Source organism: Bos taurus, chromosome 1 (assembly GCF_002263795.3).
Source record: "Bos taurus isolate L1 Dominette 01449 registration number 42190680 breed Hereford chromosome 1, ARS-UCD2.0, whole genome shotgun sequence".
In the NCBI taxonomy this organism is placed as follows: domain Eukaryota; kingdom Metazoa; phylum Chordata; class Mammalia; order Artiodactyla; family Bovidae; genus Bos; species Bos taurus.
Window position 1 is genome coordinate 23,034,576 of NC_037328.1, and position 21,001 is coordinate 23,055,576.

Here is a 21,001-nt window from a genome sequence, read left to right on the forward strand (position 1 = left end):
AAGTGTTAGATACAACTCCATTGCTGGTTAAGTAGAAATAGGGTAAAGTCATTAGGATATGCCATAGAGGAAAAAATAAGCATATGTGTCATTTTAATTTTTATGGAAAGATCTAATCTATTTTTTTACATAAAAATTTAATTTTTATGTAAAATATAAATAATTTTAATTTTTATGTAAAATCTAAAATCCACACTCTAAATAGTGTCGTTTTAAGTTTTATGTAAATTCTAAACAGAAAGTCATTAGGATATGCCACAGAGGAAAAAAATAAGCATGTGTGTCATTTTAATTTTTATGTAAAATCTAAGCAGAATTTTTATGTAAAATCTATCTAAATAGATAGACTATGAAAATTTGTTAAATTTATAAAATTTAGATGCAGTTACTTGTACTCAGGGAAAAAACTAAAATACATTTTGTGGGTGGTTAACAGAACTCTTAACATTCCCTGTTGGCTGTGGATGCTAACAGATGCTTGAATGAAATTCATGCTTTAAGTTTAAATTACCTAGATAATTGCAGTAACCATTTAGTTGCTTTTCCTGTTTAGATCTGTCCATACAGATAATGTGCAATTAATGAGAATTAGCACTGCCAAACTATTGGGAGTGTGAGTGATAAAAATGTGATGCCTTATGGTCCAGAATAAACTGTGTATCTAACTCAGTCAATAATTAGCTGTCTGTAACAAACAATGATGGAGACTACACAAACAATATAGTTCTTCTGAGCATTTCCAGTAGACTAGCCATTCAAACGTAGGGACTGAGAGGAATATTTGTAGTGGAGGTACCTGGGTGACTTCTTGAGAAAAATTGAATTAAATCTACTTTAAAAATGTTTCCTTAATAAGTAAAATGTACTTTTTTCGGCATATAGTTCTATGAGTGTCAGTAAGCACATAGAGTCATGTAACCACCACCACAATTAATATACAGAACATCTCCATCAATCACAAAAACTGCCTTGTGCTGTCCCTTTATTTCCAACCACCCACACCTACTCTCTGGCAACCTCTGCACCTAGATTTGCCTTTTCCAGAACTTTATATAAATGGAATCATATGGTATATTGCCTTTTAAATATCACTTATTTCACTTACCTTTAGACATTTAAAACTCACCCATGTTGTTGCTTATATCAATGGAATGTTATTGATACATAGTATTTCATTGTATGTATATACCACAGTTCCTTTATCCTGCTGCTGCTAAGTCACTTCAGTTGTGTCTGACTCTGTGCTACCCCATAGACGGCAGCCCACCAGGCTCCCCCGTCCCTGGGATTCTCCAGGCAAGAACACTGGAGTGGGTTGCCATTTCCTTCTCCAATGCATGAAAGGGAAAAGTCAAAGTGAAGTCGCTCAGTCGTGTTCGACTCTTAGCGACCCCATGGATGGCAGCCTACCAGGCTCCTCTGCCCATGGGATTTTCCAGGCAAGAGTACTGGAGTGGGGTGCCATTGCCTTCTCCATTCTTTATCCTAGTTGGAGCAAAAATATAATTTGTTCATAATTTTTTATATCTGTCCAGGATAAAGCCAAAATAAATATTTACCTACAGCTTTTTATGTGAACCTAAGTTTTCATTTATCTTAAGTTCCTAGAGATTGTAAGGTTATATTGTGAATGTCAGGGCTTCCCTGGTGGCTCAGATGGTAAGAATCTGCCAGCAATGCAGGAGACCCAGGTTTGATCCTCGGGTTGGGAAGATCTCCTGGAGAAGGGAATGGCTACCCACTCCAGTATTCTTACCTGGAGAATTCCATGGAAAAGAAGCCTGGTGGGCTACAGTCCATGAGGTAACAAAGAGCCAGACATGATGGAGCGACTAACATATTCACTTTTCACTTTCATTGTGAGTGTATGTTTAACCTTATAAGCAACTGCCAGGCTGTTTTCCAAAATAACTGTACATTTTGCATCCCCACTGGCACTTACCAGAGTTCCATTGCTCTCTTACACCCAAAACTGCAACTTCACCAGTTTTTTGTTGTTGTTTTTGCTATTCTAATACTTGTGTAGAAAACAAAAACACTTCTGTTCACTATGCTTTTAACTTGTATTTCTCAAACGACAAATGATATTGATGACTTCTGCCATTTAATTGAGGGTATCTGCATCTTTAAATTTAATGTAATTGTAGGTATTGCTGCTGCTGCTGCTAAGTCGCTTCAGTCATGTCCGACTCTGTGCGACTCCAGAGATGGCAGCCCACCAGGCTCCCCCGTCTCTGGGATTCTCCAGGCAAGAACACTGGAGTGGGTTGCCATTTCCTTCTCCAGTGCATGAAAATGAAAAGTAAAAGTCAAGTTGCTCAGTCGTGTCCGACTCTTAGCCACCCCATGGAGTGCAGCCTACCAGGCTCCTCCATCCATGGGATTTTCCAGGCAAGAGTACTGGAGTGGGGTGCCATTGCCTTCTCCAGTTGGGTTTAAATCTGCCATCTTGCTATTTTATTTTCTGTTTGTCCCATCTTTTCTTTGTTCCCATTTTCTCATTGTCTGCCTTTTGGATAAATTGAGGAATCTATGATTCCATCCAGAGGAGGACATGGCAACCCACTATAATATTCTTGCCTGGAGAATCCCAAGGACAGAGGAGCCTGGCAGACTATAGTCCACAGGGTTACTCAGAGTCAGACATGACAGAAGCAACTTAGCATGCCTGCTTATGATTCCATTTAAGCTTCTTTATCAACGGAAGTTGATTATTAGTTGTTTCTATGGAGTTATATTATAATCTTCATTTTATCACAGTCTTAAAGTGAAAGTGAAGTCGCTCAGTCATGTCCAACTCTTTGCGACCCCATGGACTGTAACCTACCAGGCTCTTCTGTCCATGGGATTTTCCAGGCAAGAGTACTGGAGTGGGGTGCCATTTCCTTCTCCAGGGGATCTTCCTGACCCAGTGATGGAACCCGGGTCTCCCTCATTGCAGGCAGATGCTTTACCGTCTGAGCCACCAGAGAAGCCTGCAATCACAGTCTACCTCAAGTGAATTTTACCACTTCACATATAACATGAGGACCTTACAGTAGTATACTTCCATTTCTCTCTTGTGCTGTTCTTGGCATGTATTTTAATTATACATGTGCTAAAATCTCTATAAAGTGCATCACTTTTCTTTAAAGAGATATTTCTATTAAAATACATGAATAATTAGAAAGTCTTACATATTTTCCCCATACATTTACCGTTTCTGGTGTACTTCTAACCCTTATTAGATGCATATTTTCATTTGGTACAATTTACCTTAAGACAAAAGGAGCTCCTTTAAGATTTTTTTGTAAGATCTGACAGTTGTGAGTGCTTTCAACTTTTGTTCATTTTTATGATGTCTTTATTTTTAAAGAGAATTTCTCTGGGTATAGAATTCTAGTTTGACAGTTGTTCTTTTACTTTCAGTACTTTAGGGATGTTACTGTGCTGTCCTAAACCATGCATTGAGTTTAATGAGAAATTTATTACTATCCTTCCTTTGTTGCTATGAACAAACTAAAACTCTTTTCTGTGACTGGTTTTAAGATTTTCTCCTTATCACAGATTTTAAACAGTTTAATTTTATGTGACTTTTTGAAATTTTTTACATACCTCTTGTGATTAGTGTTTGTTGACTTTTTTTGGATCCATGGGTTTGTAGATTTCATCAGATTTTATCTAACCTTTTCACTTATTTTGAAATATCTCTTGCTGTGTCCCTACTCTCTAGTATCTCTTTGAGGACTCTAATTTCGAATTTATTAGGTTATTTGAAGGTGTCCCACTATTAACTGATGCTCTGTGAATTTTTAAATTTAATTTTCTCCCTGCATTTCATTTTGAATGTTTCTCTTGCTTTGTCTTCAAGTTCATTATTCTTTCCTTCTGCCATGTCTAAGCTGCTATTTAACCATTATAGGGCATTTTTCATCTCAGATATTGTACTTTTCACCCATGGATGTTTTGTTTTAATCTTTGAGTATGTTTCATGTCTCTACTTACCTATTTGAACACATGAAATACAATTATAGTAACTCTTTCAATACCTTTACCATCAGAGCCACCAGGGAATTGCCATCTGTTGGATCATAGAAAAAGCAAGAGAATTCTAGAAAAACATGTACTTCTGCTTCATTGACTATGCTAAAGCCTTTGACTGTGTAGATCACAACAAACTGGAAAATTCTTAAAGAGATGGGAATACCAGACCACCTTACCCTTCTGTGAAACCTGTATGCAAATCAAAAAGCAAGAGTTTGAACTGGATTTGGAAAAACAGACTGCTTCCAAATTGGTAAAGGAGTATGTCAAGGATGAAAAGAATATAATCAGATTTTGCTGTTGACCATCTGGTGATGTCCATGTGTAGAGTCTTGTGTTGTTGGAAGAGAATGTTTGCTATGACCAGTGCATTCTCTTGGCAGAACTCTATTAGCCTTTGCCCTGCTTCATTCTGTACTCCAAGGCCAAAATTGCCTGTTACTCCAGGTGTTTCTTGACTTCTTACTTTTACATTCCAGTTGCCTGTAATGTAAAGGACATCTTTTTTGGGTGTTAGTTCTAGAAGATCTTGTAGGTCTTGATAGAACTGTTCAACTTCAGCTCCTTCAGCATTACTCATCGGGGTATAGACTTGGATTACCATGGTACTGAATGGTTTGCCACAGAAACGAACAGAGATCATTCTGTCATTTTTGAGATTGCATCCAAATACTGCATTTCCGACTCCAGTCATCCTGGAATGTGAAGTCAAGTGGGCCTTAGGAAGCATCACTACGAACAAACTAGTGGAAGGGATGGAATTCCAGTTGAGCTATTTCAAATCCTAAAAGATGATACTGTGAAAGTGCTTCACTCAATATGCCAGCAAATTTGGAATACTCAACAGTGGCCACAGGACTCAAAAAGGTCAGTTTTCATCCCAAGCCCTAAGAAAGGCAATGCCAAAGAATGCTTAAACTACTGCACTCATCTCACATGCTAGCAAAGTAATGCTCAAAATTCTCCAAGCCAGGCTTCAGCAGTATATGAACTGTGAACTTCCAGATGTCCAAGCTGGTTTTAGAAAAGTCAGAGGAACCAGAGATCAAATTGCCAACATCCACTGGATCATCGAAAAAGCAAGAGAGTTCCAGAAAAACATCTATTTCTGCTTTATTGACTATGCCAAAGCCTTTGTGTGGATCACAATAATCTGTGGAAAATTCTGAAAGAGATGGGAATGCCAGACCAACTGATCTGCCTATTGAGAAATCTGTATGCAGGTCAGGAAGCAACAGTTAGAACTGGACATGGAACAACAGACTGGTTCCAAATAGGGAAAGGAGTACATCAAGGCTGTATATTCTCATCCTGCTTATTTAACTTATATGCGGAGTAGATCGTGAGAAATGCTGGACTGGAGGAAGCACAAGCTGGAATCAAGACTGCTGGGAGAAATATCAATAACCTCAGATATGCAGATGACACCACCCTTATGGCAGAAAGTGAAGAGGAACTAAAGAGCCTCTTGATGAAAGTGAAAAAAAAGTTGGCTTAAATCTCAACATTCAGAAAACTAAGATCATGGCATCCAGTCCCATCACTTCATGGCAAATAGATGGGGAAACAGTGGAAACAGTTGCAGACTTTATTTTCTTGGGCTCTAAAATCACTGCAGATGGTGACTGCAGCCATGAAATAAAAAATGCTTACTCATTGGAAGACAAGTTATGACCAAACTAGACAGCATATTAAAAAGCAGAAATATTACTTTGCCAACAAAGGTCCATCTAGTCAAGGCTATGGTTTTTCCAGTAGTCATGTATGGATGTGAGAGTTGGACTATAAAGAAAGCTGAGCACCAAAGAATTGATGCTTTTGAACTGTGGTGTTGGAGAAGACTCTTTCAAGTCCCTTGGACTGCAAGGAGATCCAACCAGTCAATCCTAAAGGAGATCAGACCTGAATGTTTCATTGGAAGGACTGATGTTGAAGCTGAAACTCCAATACTTTGGCCACCTGATGCGCAAAACTCAATCACTGGAAAAGACCTGATGCTGGGAAAGATTTAAGGCAGGAAGAGAAGGGGATGACACAGGATGAGGTGGTTAGATGGCATCACTGACTCAATGGACATGAGTTGAGTAAACTCAGGGAGTTGGTGATGGACAGGGAAATCTGGCGTGCTGCAGTCCATTGGGTCACAAAGAGTTGGACATGACTGAGTGACTGAACTGAACTGATATCAAGGCTGTATTGTCACTCTGCTTGTTTAACATATATGCAGAATACATCATGCAAAATGCCAGGCTGGATGTAGCACCGCCTGGAATCAAGATTGCTGGGGGAAATATCAATAACCTCAGGTATGCAGATGATATCACCCTTGTGGCAGAAAGCAAAGAGGAATTAAAGAGCCTCTTGATGAAAGTGAAAAAGGAGAGTGAAAAAGTTGCCTTAAAAGGCAGCATCCAAAAATTTGAGATCATGGCATCAGGTCCTATCACTTCATGGCAAATAGAAGGGGAAACAACAGAAACAGTGACAGACTTTATTTTCTTGGGCTCCAAAATCACTGCAGATGTTGACTGCAGCCATGAAATTAAAAGACGCTTGCATCTTGGAAGAAAAACTATGACAAACCTAGACAGCATATTACAAAGCAGAGAGATTACTTCATCGACAAAGGTTCATATAGTCAAAGCTATGGTTTTTGCAGTAGTCATGTATGGATGTGAGAGTTGGACCATAAAGAAAGCTGAGCAATGACAAATTGATGCTTTTGAACTGTGGTGTTGGAGAAGACTCTTTCGAGTCCCTTGGACTGCAAGGAGATTCAACCAGTGAATCCTAAAGGAAATCAACTCTGAATATTCATTGGAAGGACTGAGGCTGAAGCTGAAGCTCCAATACTTTGGCCACCTGAAGGGAAGACCTGACTCACTGGAAAAGATCCTGATCTGGGAAAGACTGAAGGCAGGAGGAGAAGGGGACAACAGAGGATGAGATGGTTGGATGGCATCACTTTTTCAATGGACATGAGTTTAAGCATGCTCCAGGAGATAATGAAAGCCAGGAAAGCCTGGTGTGCTGCAATCCATGGGGTTGCCAAGAGTCGGACACAACTTAGCAACTGAACAACATCAACAACAATAATGTCTTTGCTGATTCTCACATCTGTGCTAGCTCTTGGTTGATTTCAATTGGTTGCCTTCATATGGGTCAATTTTCCTGCTTTTTTGCATGCTTGGTCATTCTTGATTAGATGCCAGACACTGTGTATTTTATCATGTTAGGTCCTCCATAGTTTTGTATTCTTATAAATATTCTTCTTTTATTCTTAAGATACTGTTTAGTTACTTTTAGGAAGATTGGTTCTTTCAGGTTCTGCTTTCAAAGTTTTTTAGGTAGGACTGGAATCATGCTAACTTTATGGGTAATAATCCCCACTACCGAAAGGCAAGATCATTCTATTCTCTTTACTCAGTTACCTACAAGTAGGAACAGATACCTTTGTTAGTGCTAGGAACCTTATCCTAAGTAACTATTTAAAAGAACACTAGATGCGTAAATGTGACAAGTTGTACAAAAGCTTATGGGAGATATTTTAGAAATAAAGAATGTGTATATTTTTTGTATTTCATGAAATATATATGGATTAAAATTAAAAACTAATTATATTTGAATTTTAGAGATATTTTTTAATCCTTGGGTTTCTTCTGTATTTTTACTAAAGTTTATCAATGTACCGTACTCATTTCTGCTAATTTGTGGTAAACAAAGCTTTAGAAATGCAACATCCAATGCTTTTTTTATTTAAAAAAACACTAAATATTCTTATTCCTATAATATTTCAACATATATCACATATATTTTCTAATTATACAGTTTAAATTTTTTTTTATCCTGGGGATAAGGAGCTATTAATAACATAGGATTAATGATCTCAATATTAGAGTCTCCTGGCAATAGAACTATATAGGCTTCCACAATGTAAAAACAAGAAAATTAGTTTTCCTAATATATTTTGGTAAAATTTAACTTTGGAAGCTGTAATGAGCCTGACCATAATGCTTGTGGAAGCTTTGTAAAATGTGGAATATTTAATAAAAGATATGTATTGAATATATTGAAAATATGTCAGTCATAATAGGATTGTGAGCTTTCATTTTATTGTAGGAAATAAATGAAACACACTTGCTTTAAGGTTGTATTAAAAATATGTTAGTAGGACAATTACTTGATGACAGATACAATTTATTATTAGGTTGGTGCAAAAGTAATTGCAGTTTTGCATTGTTGAACTTTGCCATTTGATATTGGAATACATTCTTAAATAAATGTAATTATGTTATACATCATTTTAATGCACATTTCTCACCTTATTTATTTATATTTTTGCTAATTACTTAATACTTCCTGTTTATTTTATATTTATTTTAGACTAGGGAAATTATGTTAGAAAGCAATTTGAGTGATTTGAGTTCAAAATGGGTCAGAAAGCAGCAACATCAACAACATGTTTGGCCCACGAACTGCTAAGGAACAAACAGTGCAGTGGTGGTTCAAGAAGCTTTGCAAAGGAGATGAGAGCCTTGAACAGGAGGAGTATAGTGGCCAACCATAGGAAGTTGACAACAACCAATTGAGAGCCATCATCAAAGCTGATCTACTTACAACGGCACAAGAAGTTGCTGAAGAACTCAGCGTTGACTGTTCTATGGTCATTTGGCTTTTGAAGCAAATTGAAATGGTGAAAAAGCTCAATAAGTGGATGCCTCAAGCTGACTGAAGATCAAAAAAATCGTCCTTTGGAAGTGCGTTCGGCGGCCCCGCGGATCTGTCTCTTGCTTCAACAGTGCTTGGACGGAACAGACCCAGGGACGCCCCTTGCTCCAGCCTCCGACCACCCTCCAACCTTTTTTCCAGTCGCAACCTTCGGAGTCAGCCACTCAGCTGTCCGCGAACACCGGGACCAGCCACCATTTTTTAACTCCTTATTATTACCAACCAATCATGAGCTCCCAAATTCGTCAGAATTATTCTACCGAGGTGGAGGCCGCCGTCAACCGCCTGGTTAACATGCAACTGCGGGCCTCCTACACCTACCTCTCTCTGGGCTTCTATTTCGACCGCGACGATGTGGCCCTGGAGGGTGTGGGTCACTTTTTTCCGCGAATTGACCAGGGAGAAGCGCGAGGGCGCGGAGCTCTCTTGAAACTGCAAAACCAGCGTGGCGGCCGCGCCCTCTTCCTGGACGTGCAGAAGCCATCTCAAGATGAGTGGGGTAAAACCCAGGACGCTATGGAGGCCGCCCTTCTCGTAGAGAAGAACCTGAATCAAGCCCTGTTGGATCTGCATGGCCTGGCTTCTGCCCGCGGAGACCCCCACATCTGTGACTTCCTGGAGAACCACTTCCTAGATGAGGAAGTGAAACTTATCAAGAAGATGGGTGACCACCTGACCAACCTCCGCAGGCTGGCTGGTCCCCAGGCTGGGTTGGGCGAGTATCTCTTCGAAAGGCTCACCCTCAAGCACGACTAGGAGCTTCTGGAGACCAGTGGCCATTGAAGAACCCACCTAACATCAGGGCTGCCTGAAGCCCCTCTCTGCAGCTACTAGGCAGCTTTTTTAACACCCTGGAGCCCTCTCTCAAGCCTTGGACCATATGGAAACAATAAAGCTTTTTGCAGCATAAAAAAAAAAAAAAAAATCGTCCTTTGAGTGCTGTCTTCTCTTATTCTATGCAATAATGAACCATTTCTTAGTCAGATTTTGACATGCAATGAAAAGTGGATTTTATATGACAACCAGTGACTATCAGCTCAGTGTTTAGACCAAGAAGAAGCTCCAAAGCACTTCCCAAAGCCAAATTTTCACCAAAAATGGTCTGTTTGGTGGTCTGCTACCTGTCTGATCCACTAAAGGTTTCTGAATCCCAGTGAAAGCATTACATGTGAGAAGTCTGCTCAGCCAGTGGATGAGAAGCACTGACAACGGCAGTGCCTGCAGCCAGCAGTGGTCAACTGGAAGGGCCAGTTCTTCTCCACGACAACGCCTGACCGCACATCACACAACAAATGCTTCAAAAGCTGAAGGAACTGGGTTACACAAGTTTCGCCTCACCCACTATATGCACCTGACCTCTCGCCAACCGACTGCCACTTCTTCAAGTGTCTCAATAACTTTTTACGGGAAAGATACTTCCACACCAGCAGGAGACAGGAAATGCTTTCCAAGAGTTCATCGAATACTGAAGCATGGGTTTTTATGCTACAGGAGTAAACAAACTTATTTCTCATTGGCAAAAGTGTGTTGATTTTAATAGTTCCTATTTTGTTTAGTAAAGATTTGTTTGAGCCTAGTTACAGTGATTTAAAATTCACAGTCTGAATCCACAGTTACATTTTCACCAATAATACATTTATAATTATAACCAATAATACATTTTCACCTGATAATAAGTCTGACACCCTTTTCTGACTCTGACAACTTAAAACTGAGGTGAATTAGGGACATCCAGACCATTGAAGGCTCACTAAGTGAAGAAAGTCTTTAATTTAGCAGGCTAAATTAAAAATTGACATAAAAATATATGCATTTGTTAGGGAAAGTGTTAAAGTCATTCTTCCACTTAATAATGGAGAAAGGATTATGTCTGATTTTTCAGTTACATTCTGGTCTCTGACAATTTACCATAAAGCTACTTCTGCTAATATCTAAGAATCTTTTAAGATTGAAGTACTGATATTTCACACTTCTATACTATTAAATTTTCAAATGCATTTATTAGTTCAAGTGGAAAAATATTATAATATTCTGTATCAGTTTTTATAGTTAAAGATAAATGTGTCCATATTTTATTACTTTTCAAATATTATCAGATGTAGGAAGTTGATTTAAAATGGAAGAATTTAACCTAACAATATTGTTGAATATTTTAAAATGTGTTTAGTCATGTCTCAAGTTAGAAGAAGATGGGGAGCAATGTATCTCTTGATCTAGAGCAGTGCACATGTCAAATAAGGGTGAGCTACCAGCAGAGACATTACTTTGTCAACAAAGGTCCATCTAGTCAAGGCTATGGTTTTTCCAGTAGTTATGTATGGATGTGAGAGTTGGAGTATAAAGAAAGCTGAGCACAGAAGAATTGATGCTTTTGAACTGTGGTGTTGGAGCAGACTCTTGAGAGTCCCTTGGACTACAAGGAGATCCAAGAGTCTGTCCTAAAGGAGATCAGTCCTGGGTGTTCATTGGAAGGACTGAACTGAATTGAAGCTGAAACTCCAATATTTTGGCCACCTGATGTGAAGAGCTGACTCATTTGAAAATCCCCTGATGTTGGGAAAGATGAAGGCAGGAGGAGAAGGGATGACAGAGGATGAGATGGTTAGATGGCATCACCAACTCAATGGACATGAGTTTGGGTAAACTCTGGGAGTTGGTGATGGACAGGGAAGCCTGGCGTGCTGCGGTTCATGGGGTCACAAAGAGTCGGACATGACTAAGCGACTGAACTGACTGACTGACCAGCTCCTGTGCAGTTGAATTGTCCCCTTTTCCTTGATTAAATTAGTATGGCTGATACTGGGAATTTCCATTTATTTCTACCATTTTTTCCTTTAGCTCCTTTCCTCAACTTCGACCAATCTTTGTTTATTTTAGTTGATTACTTTTTTGAGGGTTTCAAGAGATTAACAAGAAGATAAAATACTGAACATGATTCACTACTGTGACTTGAATTCTCAGAAATCTTGAAATACTGAATACACAATTTCTCCAAGACATAGAATGATTTAAATGTTATTATTTCCATTTTAGCAGGTGACAGAGAATTGATTAAACATTTTTGCAGAATTGTCTGTGAATTCAGTCCAACTCTTCCATGGTGGCTATCATGATAGAAGTGGCCTAGACACTAAGAGTTGAGTTCAGTTTTTAGCTGTTTCAGTATCCCAAAATATTTCCCATTTAGTGTAAGTATTCCAGTGAAGCAGCAAGGAGAGAGGATGTTGAAGTACAGAGAATTTTTTCTTTCTCACAAATACTATGTCTATTCATCTTTACATAGACAAATGAGATGGAGCAGAAATGATCCTATAGGTTTTTTTCAACTCCCTGCTTTTAGAGAACTCGTTAGTTTTAGGCATGTGCTATGCTTAGTCCATGTCCTACTCTTTGTGATCCTATGGACTGTAGCCTGCCAGGCTCCTCTGTCCATGGGGATTCTCTAGGTAAGAATACTGGAGTGGTTTTCCCTGCCCTCCTCCAGGGGATCTTCTCAACCCAGGGATCGAACACAGGGATCAATAATGCATTGCAGGCAGATTCTTTACCATCTGAGCCAGTTATAGGCATAGGATATTCTAATATTTGTGAGAAGAAAATAAACTTTGCTGTTTTACTAACAGTTATTTTTTCTCTCTTTTTCTCCTTCACAGACCACCACTATGCATCTATAATTTTGTACTTAAAGAAAGCAAGGAACTATTTCTCACTCCAAGCACATGCAAACCACGTGAAATATAAAATGCCTTCATCCATCAAATGTAACAGCTTGTTGTGAATTGAAAAACTTGTAAATGGAAACAATGCAATTAGTATTTCATTTAGACTGCATTGTTCAATCTGAAATTTGTATATTTCTTCTTCTTGTATAAGTTTTTAAGAATCAAAATATAGAATATTTTAAGATGCATATGGTAAAGCATTCTGAATATATTTTAAAGCTGTTTATTTCTGTTTACCTTGATCAAATGTTTCTCTTTGAATGTTTCCCTTTTTTACTTATTATTAACAAAAAAAGTCTTTAGAAAAAAAGAAGCTTATTGCTTCAACACACTGTCCAAATAGTATCATTCTGCACTCAGAATGCAGTAATGAAATAAATGAATTTTTTAAAGCTGTGTAAATTTTGAGAAGTTCCTTGGATTCATGTAAATCCCGCAAACAAACATACCTGTTTAGTGATCCATTTGGCATTTTATAATGCTTTGTAAATAAAGGCTTTGTTTCATGGAGCACAATAATCTATGGGCCCATAATCGTTAATGTCAGATCCAGGGTCTACCACTTATTCACTTACTAATGGTGTGATCATGAATAACAACTTTTACCTCACCATATATCAGGCACCTAAAAGTTTCTGTGAATATTGATTCTACACTTCAACTAGTGTCTTCCCATAATGATAATAAAAATAATAACAGCTAACACATGCATCACTGTATTCTTGGTGCAGTTTAATACTGGGCAAATTTAATCCCTACAGAAACCTTCTGAGACTGGCCTTGTTGTCTCTACTGATGAATAAACTGAGACATAGAAATGTTAACTAACTTACCCAGGATTGTGTACAAAACCAAAATTGAAACCTAAGTCTCTTGAGTCTGTGGCTTTGAATCCCTATTCATGTTTCTCCAGGCTTCCCTGGTGGATCAGTTGGTAAAGAATCTGCCTGAAATTCGGGAGACCTGGATTCGATCCCTGAGTTGGGAAGATCCCCTGGAGGAGGGCATGGCAAGCTACTCCAGTATTATTGCCTGGAGAATTCCCATGGATAGAGCCTGGTGGGCTACAGTCCTTGGGGTCACAAAGAGTCAGACATGACTGAGTGACTTTCACATGTTTCTCCAAAGTTCAATATATGTTAATTGTGATATTAATAAATGATCACTTTCAAAATACAGTCATCCCTAGTTATCCTTGGGGGATTGGTTCCAGGACCCACCACGAACACCAAAATCCACCAATGCTCACATCCCATAGTTGGTTCTCATTATCTGTGGTTCCACATGCATGGATTCAACCAAGCACAGATTACATAGTGCTATAGTATATATTGGGAGAAAAAACCCTTTGTAAGTGGAACCCATGCAGTTCAAACCTATGTTGCTCAAGAGTCAATGGTAATAATCTAAATGTCCTTGGCATTCTCCCATTTACCCATTCAGTCCAGGAATTCCTGGTCCTCAGCTCCCTCTCACTTGTGTCTGAAAGCTTCCAAGATTTATTTTATGTGTTTCTAAACTAATCTGTCAACTACAGTCACAGTCTCTATGCTTTTGATTTCCTGCTATATTAGTTTGCTGGAACTTTCATTAACAAATCACTGATAGGATGGCTTAAACAACACAATTTATTTTCTTACAGTTCTGGAGGCTAGAAGCCCAAGGTCAAGGTGTTGGCAGGTATGGTTTCTCTGAGACTTCTCTCTTTAGTTGCAGATGGTCACTTCCTTGCTGTGTCCTAACATGGTCTTTTCTCTGTGCTTGGTGTCTCTTTTGTGCGTCTTGATTTCCTCTTCTTCTAAGGATTAATAATATCACTTACATATAACACTGTATTCTTGCTACAGTTTAATACTTTATATGTATATATACATATATATTTATTGATGTGTGTGTATATATATGTATATATCAATTATCATATATCAATTCTCATATATCAATTCATTTAATCCCCTATAAAAATCCTATGAGATTAGCCTTTTCATCTCCACTGATACAGAAATGGAGGCCATAGAAATGCTGACTTAACTTACCCAGGATTTCATACAAAATTAGAATTGACTGGTGTCCTTATGCGGAGAAGGCGATGGCACCCCACTCCAGTACTCTTGCCTGGAAAATCCCATGGACGGAGGAGGCTGGTAGGCTGCAGTCCATGGGGTCACAAAGAGTCGGACGTGACTGAGCAACTTCCCTTTCATTTTTCACTTTCATGCATTGGAGAAGGAAATGGCAATCCACTCCAGTGTTCTTGCCTGGAGAATCCCAGGGACAGAGGAGCCTGGTGGGCTGCTGTCTATGGGGTCGCACAGAGTCGGACAAGACTGAAGTGACTTAGCAGCAGCAGGTGTCCTTATGAGATTACAGCCTACTCTAATGAGCTCATTTTAATTTAATAACTTCTTTAAAGACCCTGTCTCTAAATAAAGTCACATACTGAGGTACTGGGAATTCATCTCATAATACTGTCCATAACTCATTAGCACCACAATGATTGTTGCTGTTGTTCAGTTGCCCAGCTGTGTCCAACTCTTTGTGACCCCACAGACTGCAGCATGGCTGGCCCTTCCTGTCCCTCACCATCTCCTGGAAGAGTTTTCCCTAGTTCGTGTTCATTGCATCAGTGATGCCGTCCAGCCAGCTCATCATCTGATGCCCTCTTCTCCTTCTGCCCTCGATCTTTTCCAGCAGCAGGGACTTCTCCAATGAATCATCTGTGAGCTACAGATGACCAAAATGCTGGAGCTTCGACTTCAGGATCAGTCCTTCCAGTGAATATTCAGGTTGATGTCCCTTAAGTTTGACTGGTTTGACCTCCTTGCTGTCCAAGAGACTTCAGGAGTCTTCTCTAGCACCACAGTTCAAAGGCATCAATTTTTTGGTGTTCTGCCCTCTTTAAGGTCCAGCTCTCCACAACAGTACATGACCACTGGGAAGACTTGACTATATGGACCTTTGTTGGCAGAGTAACGTCTCTGCTTTTCAACACACTGTCTAGGTTTGTCATCACTTTCCTGCCAAGAAGCAATCATCTTCTGATTTCGTGCCTGCAGTCACCATATGCAGTGATTTTGGAGTCCAAGAGAAAGAACTATGTCACTACTTCCACCTTTTCCCCTTCTATTTGCCATGAAGTAATGAGAAATGCTGGGCTGGAAGAAGCACAAGCTGGAATCAAAATTGCTGGGAGAAATATCAATAACCTCAGATATGTATATGACAACACCCTTATGGCAGACAGTGAAGAGGAACTAAAAAGCCTCTTGATGAAAGTGAAAGAGGAGAGTGAAAAAGTTGGCCTAAAGCTCAACATTCAGAAAACGAAGATCATGGCATCTGGTCCCATCACTTCATGAGAAATAGATGTGGAAACAGTGTCAGACTTTATTTTTGGGGGCTCCAAAATCACTGCAGATGGTGACTGCAGCCATGAAATTAAAAGATGCTTACTCCTTGGAAGGAAAGTTATGACCAACCTAGAGAGCATATTCAAAAGCAGAGACATTACTTTGCCAACAAAGGTTCATCTAGTCAAGGCTATGGTTTTTCCTGTGGTCATGTATGGATGTGAGAGTTGGACTGTGAAGAAAGCTGAGCACCGAAGAATTGATGCTTTTGAACTGTGGTGTTGGAGAAGATTCTTGAGAGTCCCTTGGACTGCAAGGAGATCCAACCAGTCCATTCTAAAGGAGATCAGCCCTGGGTGTTCTTTGGAAGGAATGATGCTAAAGCTGAAACTCCAATACTTTGGCCACCTCATGTGAAAGAGTTGACTCATTGGAAAAGACTCTGATGCTGGAAGGGATTGGGGTCAGGAAGAAAAGGGGACCACAGAGGATGAGATGGCATCACTGACTTGATGGATGTGAGTTTGAGTGAACTCCGGGAGTTGGTGGTGGACAGGGAGGCCTAGCGTGCTGCGATTCATGGGGTTGCAAAGAGTCGGACATGACTGAGCAACTGAACTGAACTGAATTGAATGGGGCTGAATGCCATGATCTTAGGTTTTTTAATATTTAGTCTTAAACTGGCTCTTTCATTCTCCTTCACCATAATCAAGAAGATGTTGTGTCCCTCTTCACTTTCTGGTATTAGAGTGGTATCATCTGCATATCTGAGGTTGTTGATGTTTCTCCCACCTATCTTGATTCCAGCTTGTAACTCATCCAGCCTGGCATTCCTCATGATGTGCTCAGGGTATAGGTTAAACAAACACAGTGACAGCAGACAGCCTTGTTGTACTTTTTTCTCAATTTTGAACCAATCAGTTGTTCCATACAGGGTTCTAACTGTTGCTTCTTGACCTGCATACAGGTTTCTCAGGAGACAGGTAAGATGGTCTGGTACTCCCATCTCTCTAAAAGTTTTCCACAGTTTTTCATGATCTACAAAGGTGTTAGCATAGTCAATGAAACTGAGATAGATGTTTTTCTGACATCCCTTGCTTTCTCTATAATCCAGTGAATGTTGGCAATTTGATTTCTAGTTCCTCTTCCTTTTCTAAACCCAGTTTGGACATCTGGAAGTTCTTGTTTTGCATAATGCTGAAGCCAACTTGCAAGATTTTAAGCATAACCTTACTAGCCTGGGAGATGAATGCAATTGTCTGATGGTTAGCGTATTCTTTAGTATTATCCTTCTTGGGAATTGGGATGAGGATTGGCCTTTTCCAGTCCTGTGGCCACTGCTGGGTCATCCACACTTGTTGACATAATGAATGCAAAATCTTGATGGCATCCTCCTTTAGGGATTTGAATAGTTCTGCTGGAATTTCTTCACATCCATTAGCTTTATGAACTGCTGTGCTTCTTAAGGCCCACTTGACTTCATAGTCCAGAATGTCTGGCTCCAGGTGACTAACCACACCATCGTAGTAGTCTGGTTCATTAAGGTCTTTTTATACAGTTCTTTCATGTATTCTTGGAGAAGGAAATGGCAACCAACTCCAGTACTCTTGCCTGGAAAATTCCATGGATGGAGGAGCCTGGTGGGCTACAGTCCATGGGGTCACAAAGAGTTGGACACGACTGAGTGACTTCACCTTCACCTTCCATGTATTCTGTCTCTTCTTGATCTCTTCAGCATTTATCCCCTTCATGGATCACTGCATTGTCATGGCGAAGGGGCTTGCATAACTCAATGAAGCTAAGAGCCATGCCATGCAGGGCCACCCAAGATGGACGGGTCATAGCAGAGAGTTCTGACAAAATATGATACACTGGAGAAGGAAATGGCAAACCACCCCAGTATACTTGCTGTGAGAACATCATGAACTGTATGAAAGACTGGAATGATAGTCTTTGCCTAATGTGACATTTGAAGGTGAACTGGGGCCCTTATTGATACCTACCTGAAAAACTGATAAGTGAAGACTCGATATGTTAGATATGTGTTCCAGGCAGAAACTTGTAGAAGGCTTTCCACATTTTGCTTAGGGATTTTAGCAGTCTCCCTGCATCTCTACTGTCGGACATTCCTTCTTCAGTGTCTGCTTCAGCTGTTTGGTCCATAGGCCTCTGACTCCAATCAGTAGAAACACATTTGCTGTCCTTTCTGTCACTTAGGCATTTGCTCACAAACTTCCCATATTGTAAAAAAAAACTAGAAACCCTTTTGTAATTTCACTTTTCCAACACCCCTCAATTAGTTTTCCAGATAGCTCCAGAAACTCTGAATCTTAGTTTGTGATATTAATGACATTTAAAATTAAATAAAGTGCATTAGAGATATCTTCCTAGAGGGAGAATTCCTATTCCAGTATTTGAGACTGCTTAGGGACTTTGGAGGGAGAAGGCAATGACACCCCACTCCAGTACTGTTGCCCGGAAAATCCCATGGATGTAGGAGCCTGGTAGGCTGCAGTCCATGGGGTCACTAAGAGTCAGACACAACTGAGCAACTTCACTTTCACTTTCCACTTTCATGCATTGGAGAAGGAAATGGCAACTCACTCCAGTGTTCTTACCTGGAGAATCCCATGGACGGAGAAGCCTGGTAGGCTGCAGTCCATGGGGTTGAACAGAGTCGGACGACTGAAGTGACTTAGCAGTAGCAGCAGCAGGGACTTTGGATAACAGAGAAACAGTACCCGACCCATCTCATAGCTTATTAAAGGACCCCATAACTCTCATAACAAAATTTCCTTGTCGTAGGTGATGGGATCCTTCAAGGATAACTTGGAGATATAAACTTATGAAATGTTTATAGGTTTCCATACTGCAATATCTGGGAGAAATATCAACAGCCTCAGATATGCAGATGATACCACTTTAATGGCAGAAAGTTAAGAGGAATTAATGAGCCTCTTGATGAAGATGAAAGAGGGGAGTGAAAAGGCTGGCTTAAAACTCAACATTCAAAAAACTAAGATAAAGGCATCTGGTCCTATCACTTCAGGGCAATCAGATGGGGAAAATGTGGAAACAGTGTCAGATTTCATTTTCTTTTGCTCCAAAATCAACGTGGATGGTGACTGCAGCCATGAAATTAAAATACACTGCTTTTAAGAAAAGCTATGTCCAAACCTAAACAGCGTTTTAAAAAGCAGAGACATCATTTTGCCAACAAAGGTCCATATAGTTAAAGCTGTGGTTTTCTAGCAGTCATTACGGATGTGAGGGTTGGGCCACAAAGAAGGCTGAGCACTGAAGAATTGATGCTTTGGAACTGTGGTACTGAGAAGACTCTTGAGAGTCCTTGGACTGCAAGGGTCAAACCAGTCAATCCTAAAGGAAGTCAATACTGAATATTCATTAGAAGGACTGATGCTGAAGCTGAGGCTCCAATACTTTGGCCACCTAATGGGAAGAGCTGACTCATTGGAAAAGACCCTGATGCTGGGAAAGATTGAGGGCAGGAGGAGAAGGGGGACAGCAGAGGATGAGATGATTGGATGGCATCATTGACTCAATGGATATAAGTTTGAGCAAACGACAGGAGATAGTGAAGGACAGAGAAGCCTGGCGTGCTGCTGCAATTCATGAAGTCGTAAAAAGTCAGACACGGCTTAGCAACTCAACAACGACAACAATACTGCAATATCTTCTCCAGTGTCCTAATTCCCTCTAATTTTTTTTTTTTTCATGATGAACAATGAAAGGAAGACTTTGGAACTTGTCTTGAGGATGAGAGGAAGTAAACTCCTCTGACTCACAAGTTCATAGTTTTCAAACAATGTTTTTAATCACATTTTTTCCAAATTTGTAGAAATTATAGATCAAAAATAATAGTGAGAGGGAAAACTGCAGTTTCTGGAGGACTGATGAAGCACAGATATTTTATAGCAATCATGTACGACAACAGAATGAACAGATAGCCATTACGCACAAAATGGGTTACACCAGGCTACTTTGAAGAAACTCTGGGTCAGATACAGAAAGCTGCAGAGAGGCACAATTATGTAGTAATGCTTATAATCAGCTATAATCATGTAAGTGTTGTTGTGGGTCATAACATCTATGGCCTTAATCCTGCTTTTTCATATAATAGTGATAACAGTAACAACAAATACATAACGAGTAATTACGATGTGCCAATCTGTGTTTTAAGTCTTTGACTTTCAATACTTTCAAATTTCATTTAGTCCTTACAAATGCCTCATCAGGTATGTAGCTTTTCCACCTTCTGTGACAGAGGGGAGAAGTGGAGAAGAAAATCTGTCAGACTATTTCTTTCAATACCTGAAAGATATGTTTGTTGTGTTTTGATAGTTATCTATTGGATATATATTAGGCATTCTGCAAATGCTTGCGAATAAATCAAGGGATGGATGGGTGAACAGGAAATCAATTCCTCTGGATAAAAAGCACAGGACAAAAGGCAGACCCTGGCCCTGAGAAACCGTAATGTGGTTAGTGAGTGCCTGCCAATAGCCTTGGAGCAGTAACCTGGAAACATCCTGGCAAGTCCTCAGACACATGTGCTGGTTTTCTGTTCTGCGCTGGCAGGATCTGAGGATGAAGACACTGCTAACAGTTACCAAATACCTGAAAATTTCCCCAAGATAATATACCCTGCCTCTTCAGGTGGCATAAGCAACATTGTCAGAGAACATTTGGGGATGACGTTGGCATTATGAAATGTAGGACTTCGAAGCACAGATAACATTTTCATTCATGATTTCTTTTTTCCCTATGAACATGCGTTACATGAAAAAAGAAGGAAATACGGGAGGTGAACAGCTGGTTATGCAGATGGTGTTGGTGAGTTGAATTTGGATTTCTGTACCATGACTTAAGTTTCTGGAATGTAGGTCTCTTGGCTAGGGGTAGGATTATGTATCTCACAGGGACATGGATGAATGTGTTTGCATGTAGACTAGCAGTCATGATTAAAGTGCTTTCACTGAAACATAACATTGTAGGAAGTGTTTGAAGATTCAAAGCAACAGATCACTCACCCAGATTCACCAGGACTCTATTGAATATTCTTCCAGATTTCCTATGGATCCCTGGCAGCGCCTTACAGTTCTTAACTCAGGTTTGCCCTCCCAACTTCCTTCCCACTGCGGCCCTTTCTTGGCCTTT

General features: G+C 39.8%; 1 protein-coding gene and 1 pseudogene across 1 annotated transcript in view; both read left to right on the top strand.

Moving 5' to 3' along the window:
- The window catches only part of LIPI (lipase I), an 80,539-nt gene extending 67,863 nt beyond the window's left edge, over positions 1 to 12,676 (top strand). Inside the window, exon 10 of the mRNA NM_001435069.1 lies at positions 12,405 to 12,676. Coding sequence (NP_001421998.1) covers positions 12,405 to 12,492 — 88 coding nt within the window. The 3' untranslated portion in view covers positions 12,493 to 12,676. The remainder of the gene's footprint in view (positions 1 to 12,404) is intronic.
- On the top strand, positions 8,777 to 9,531 carry LOC782921 (ferritin light chain; annotated as a pseudogene).
- Positions 12,677 to 21,001: the final 8,325 nt, after the last annotated feature.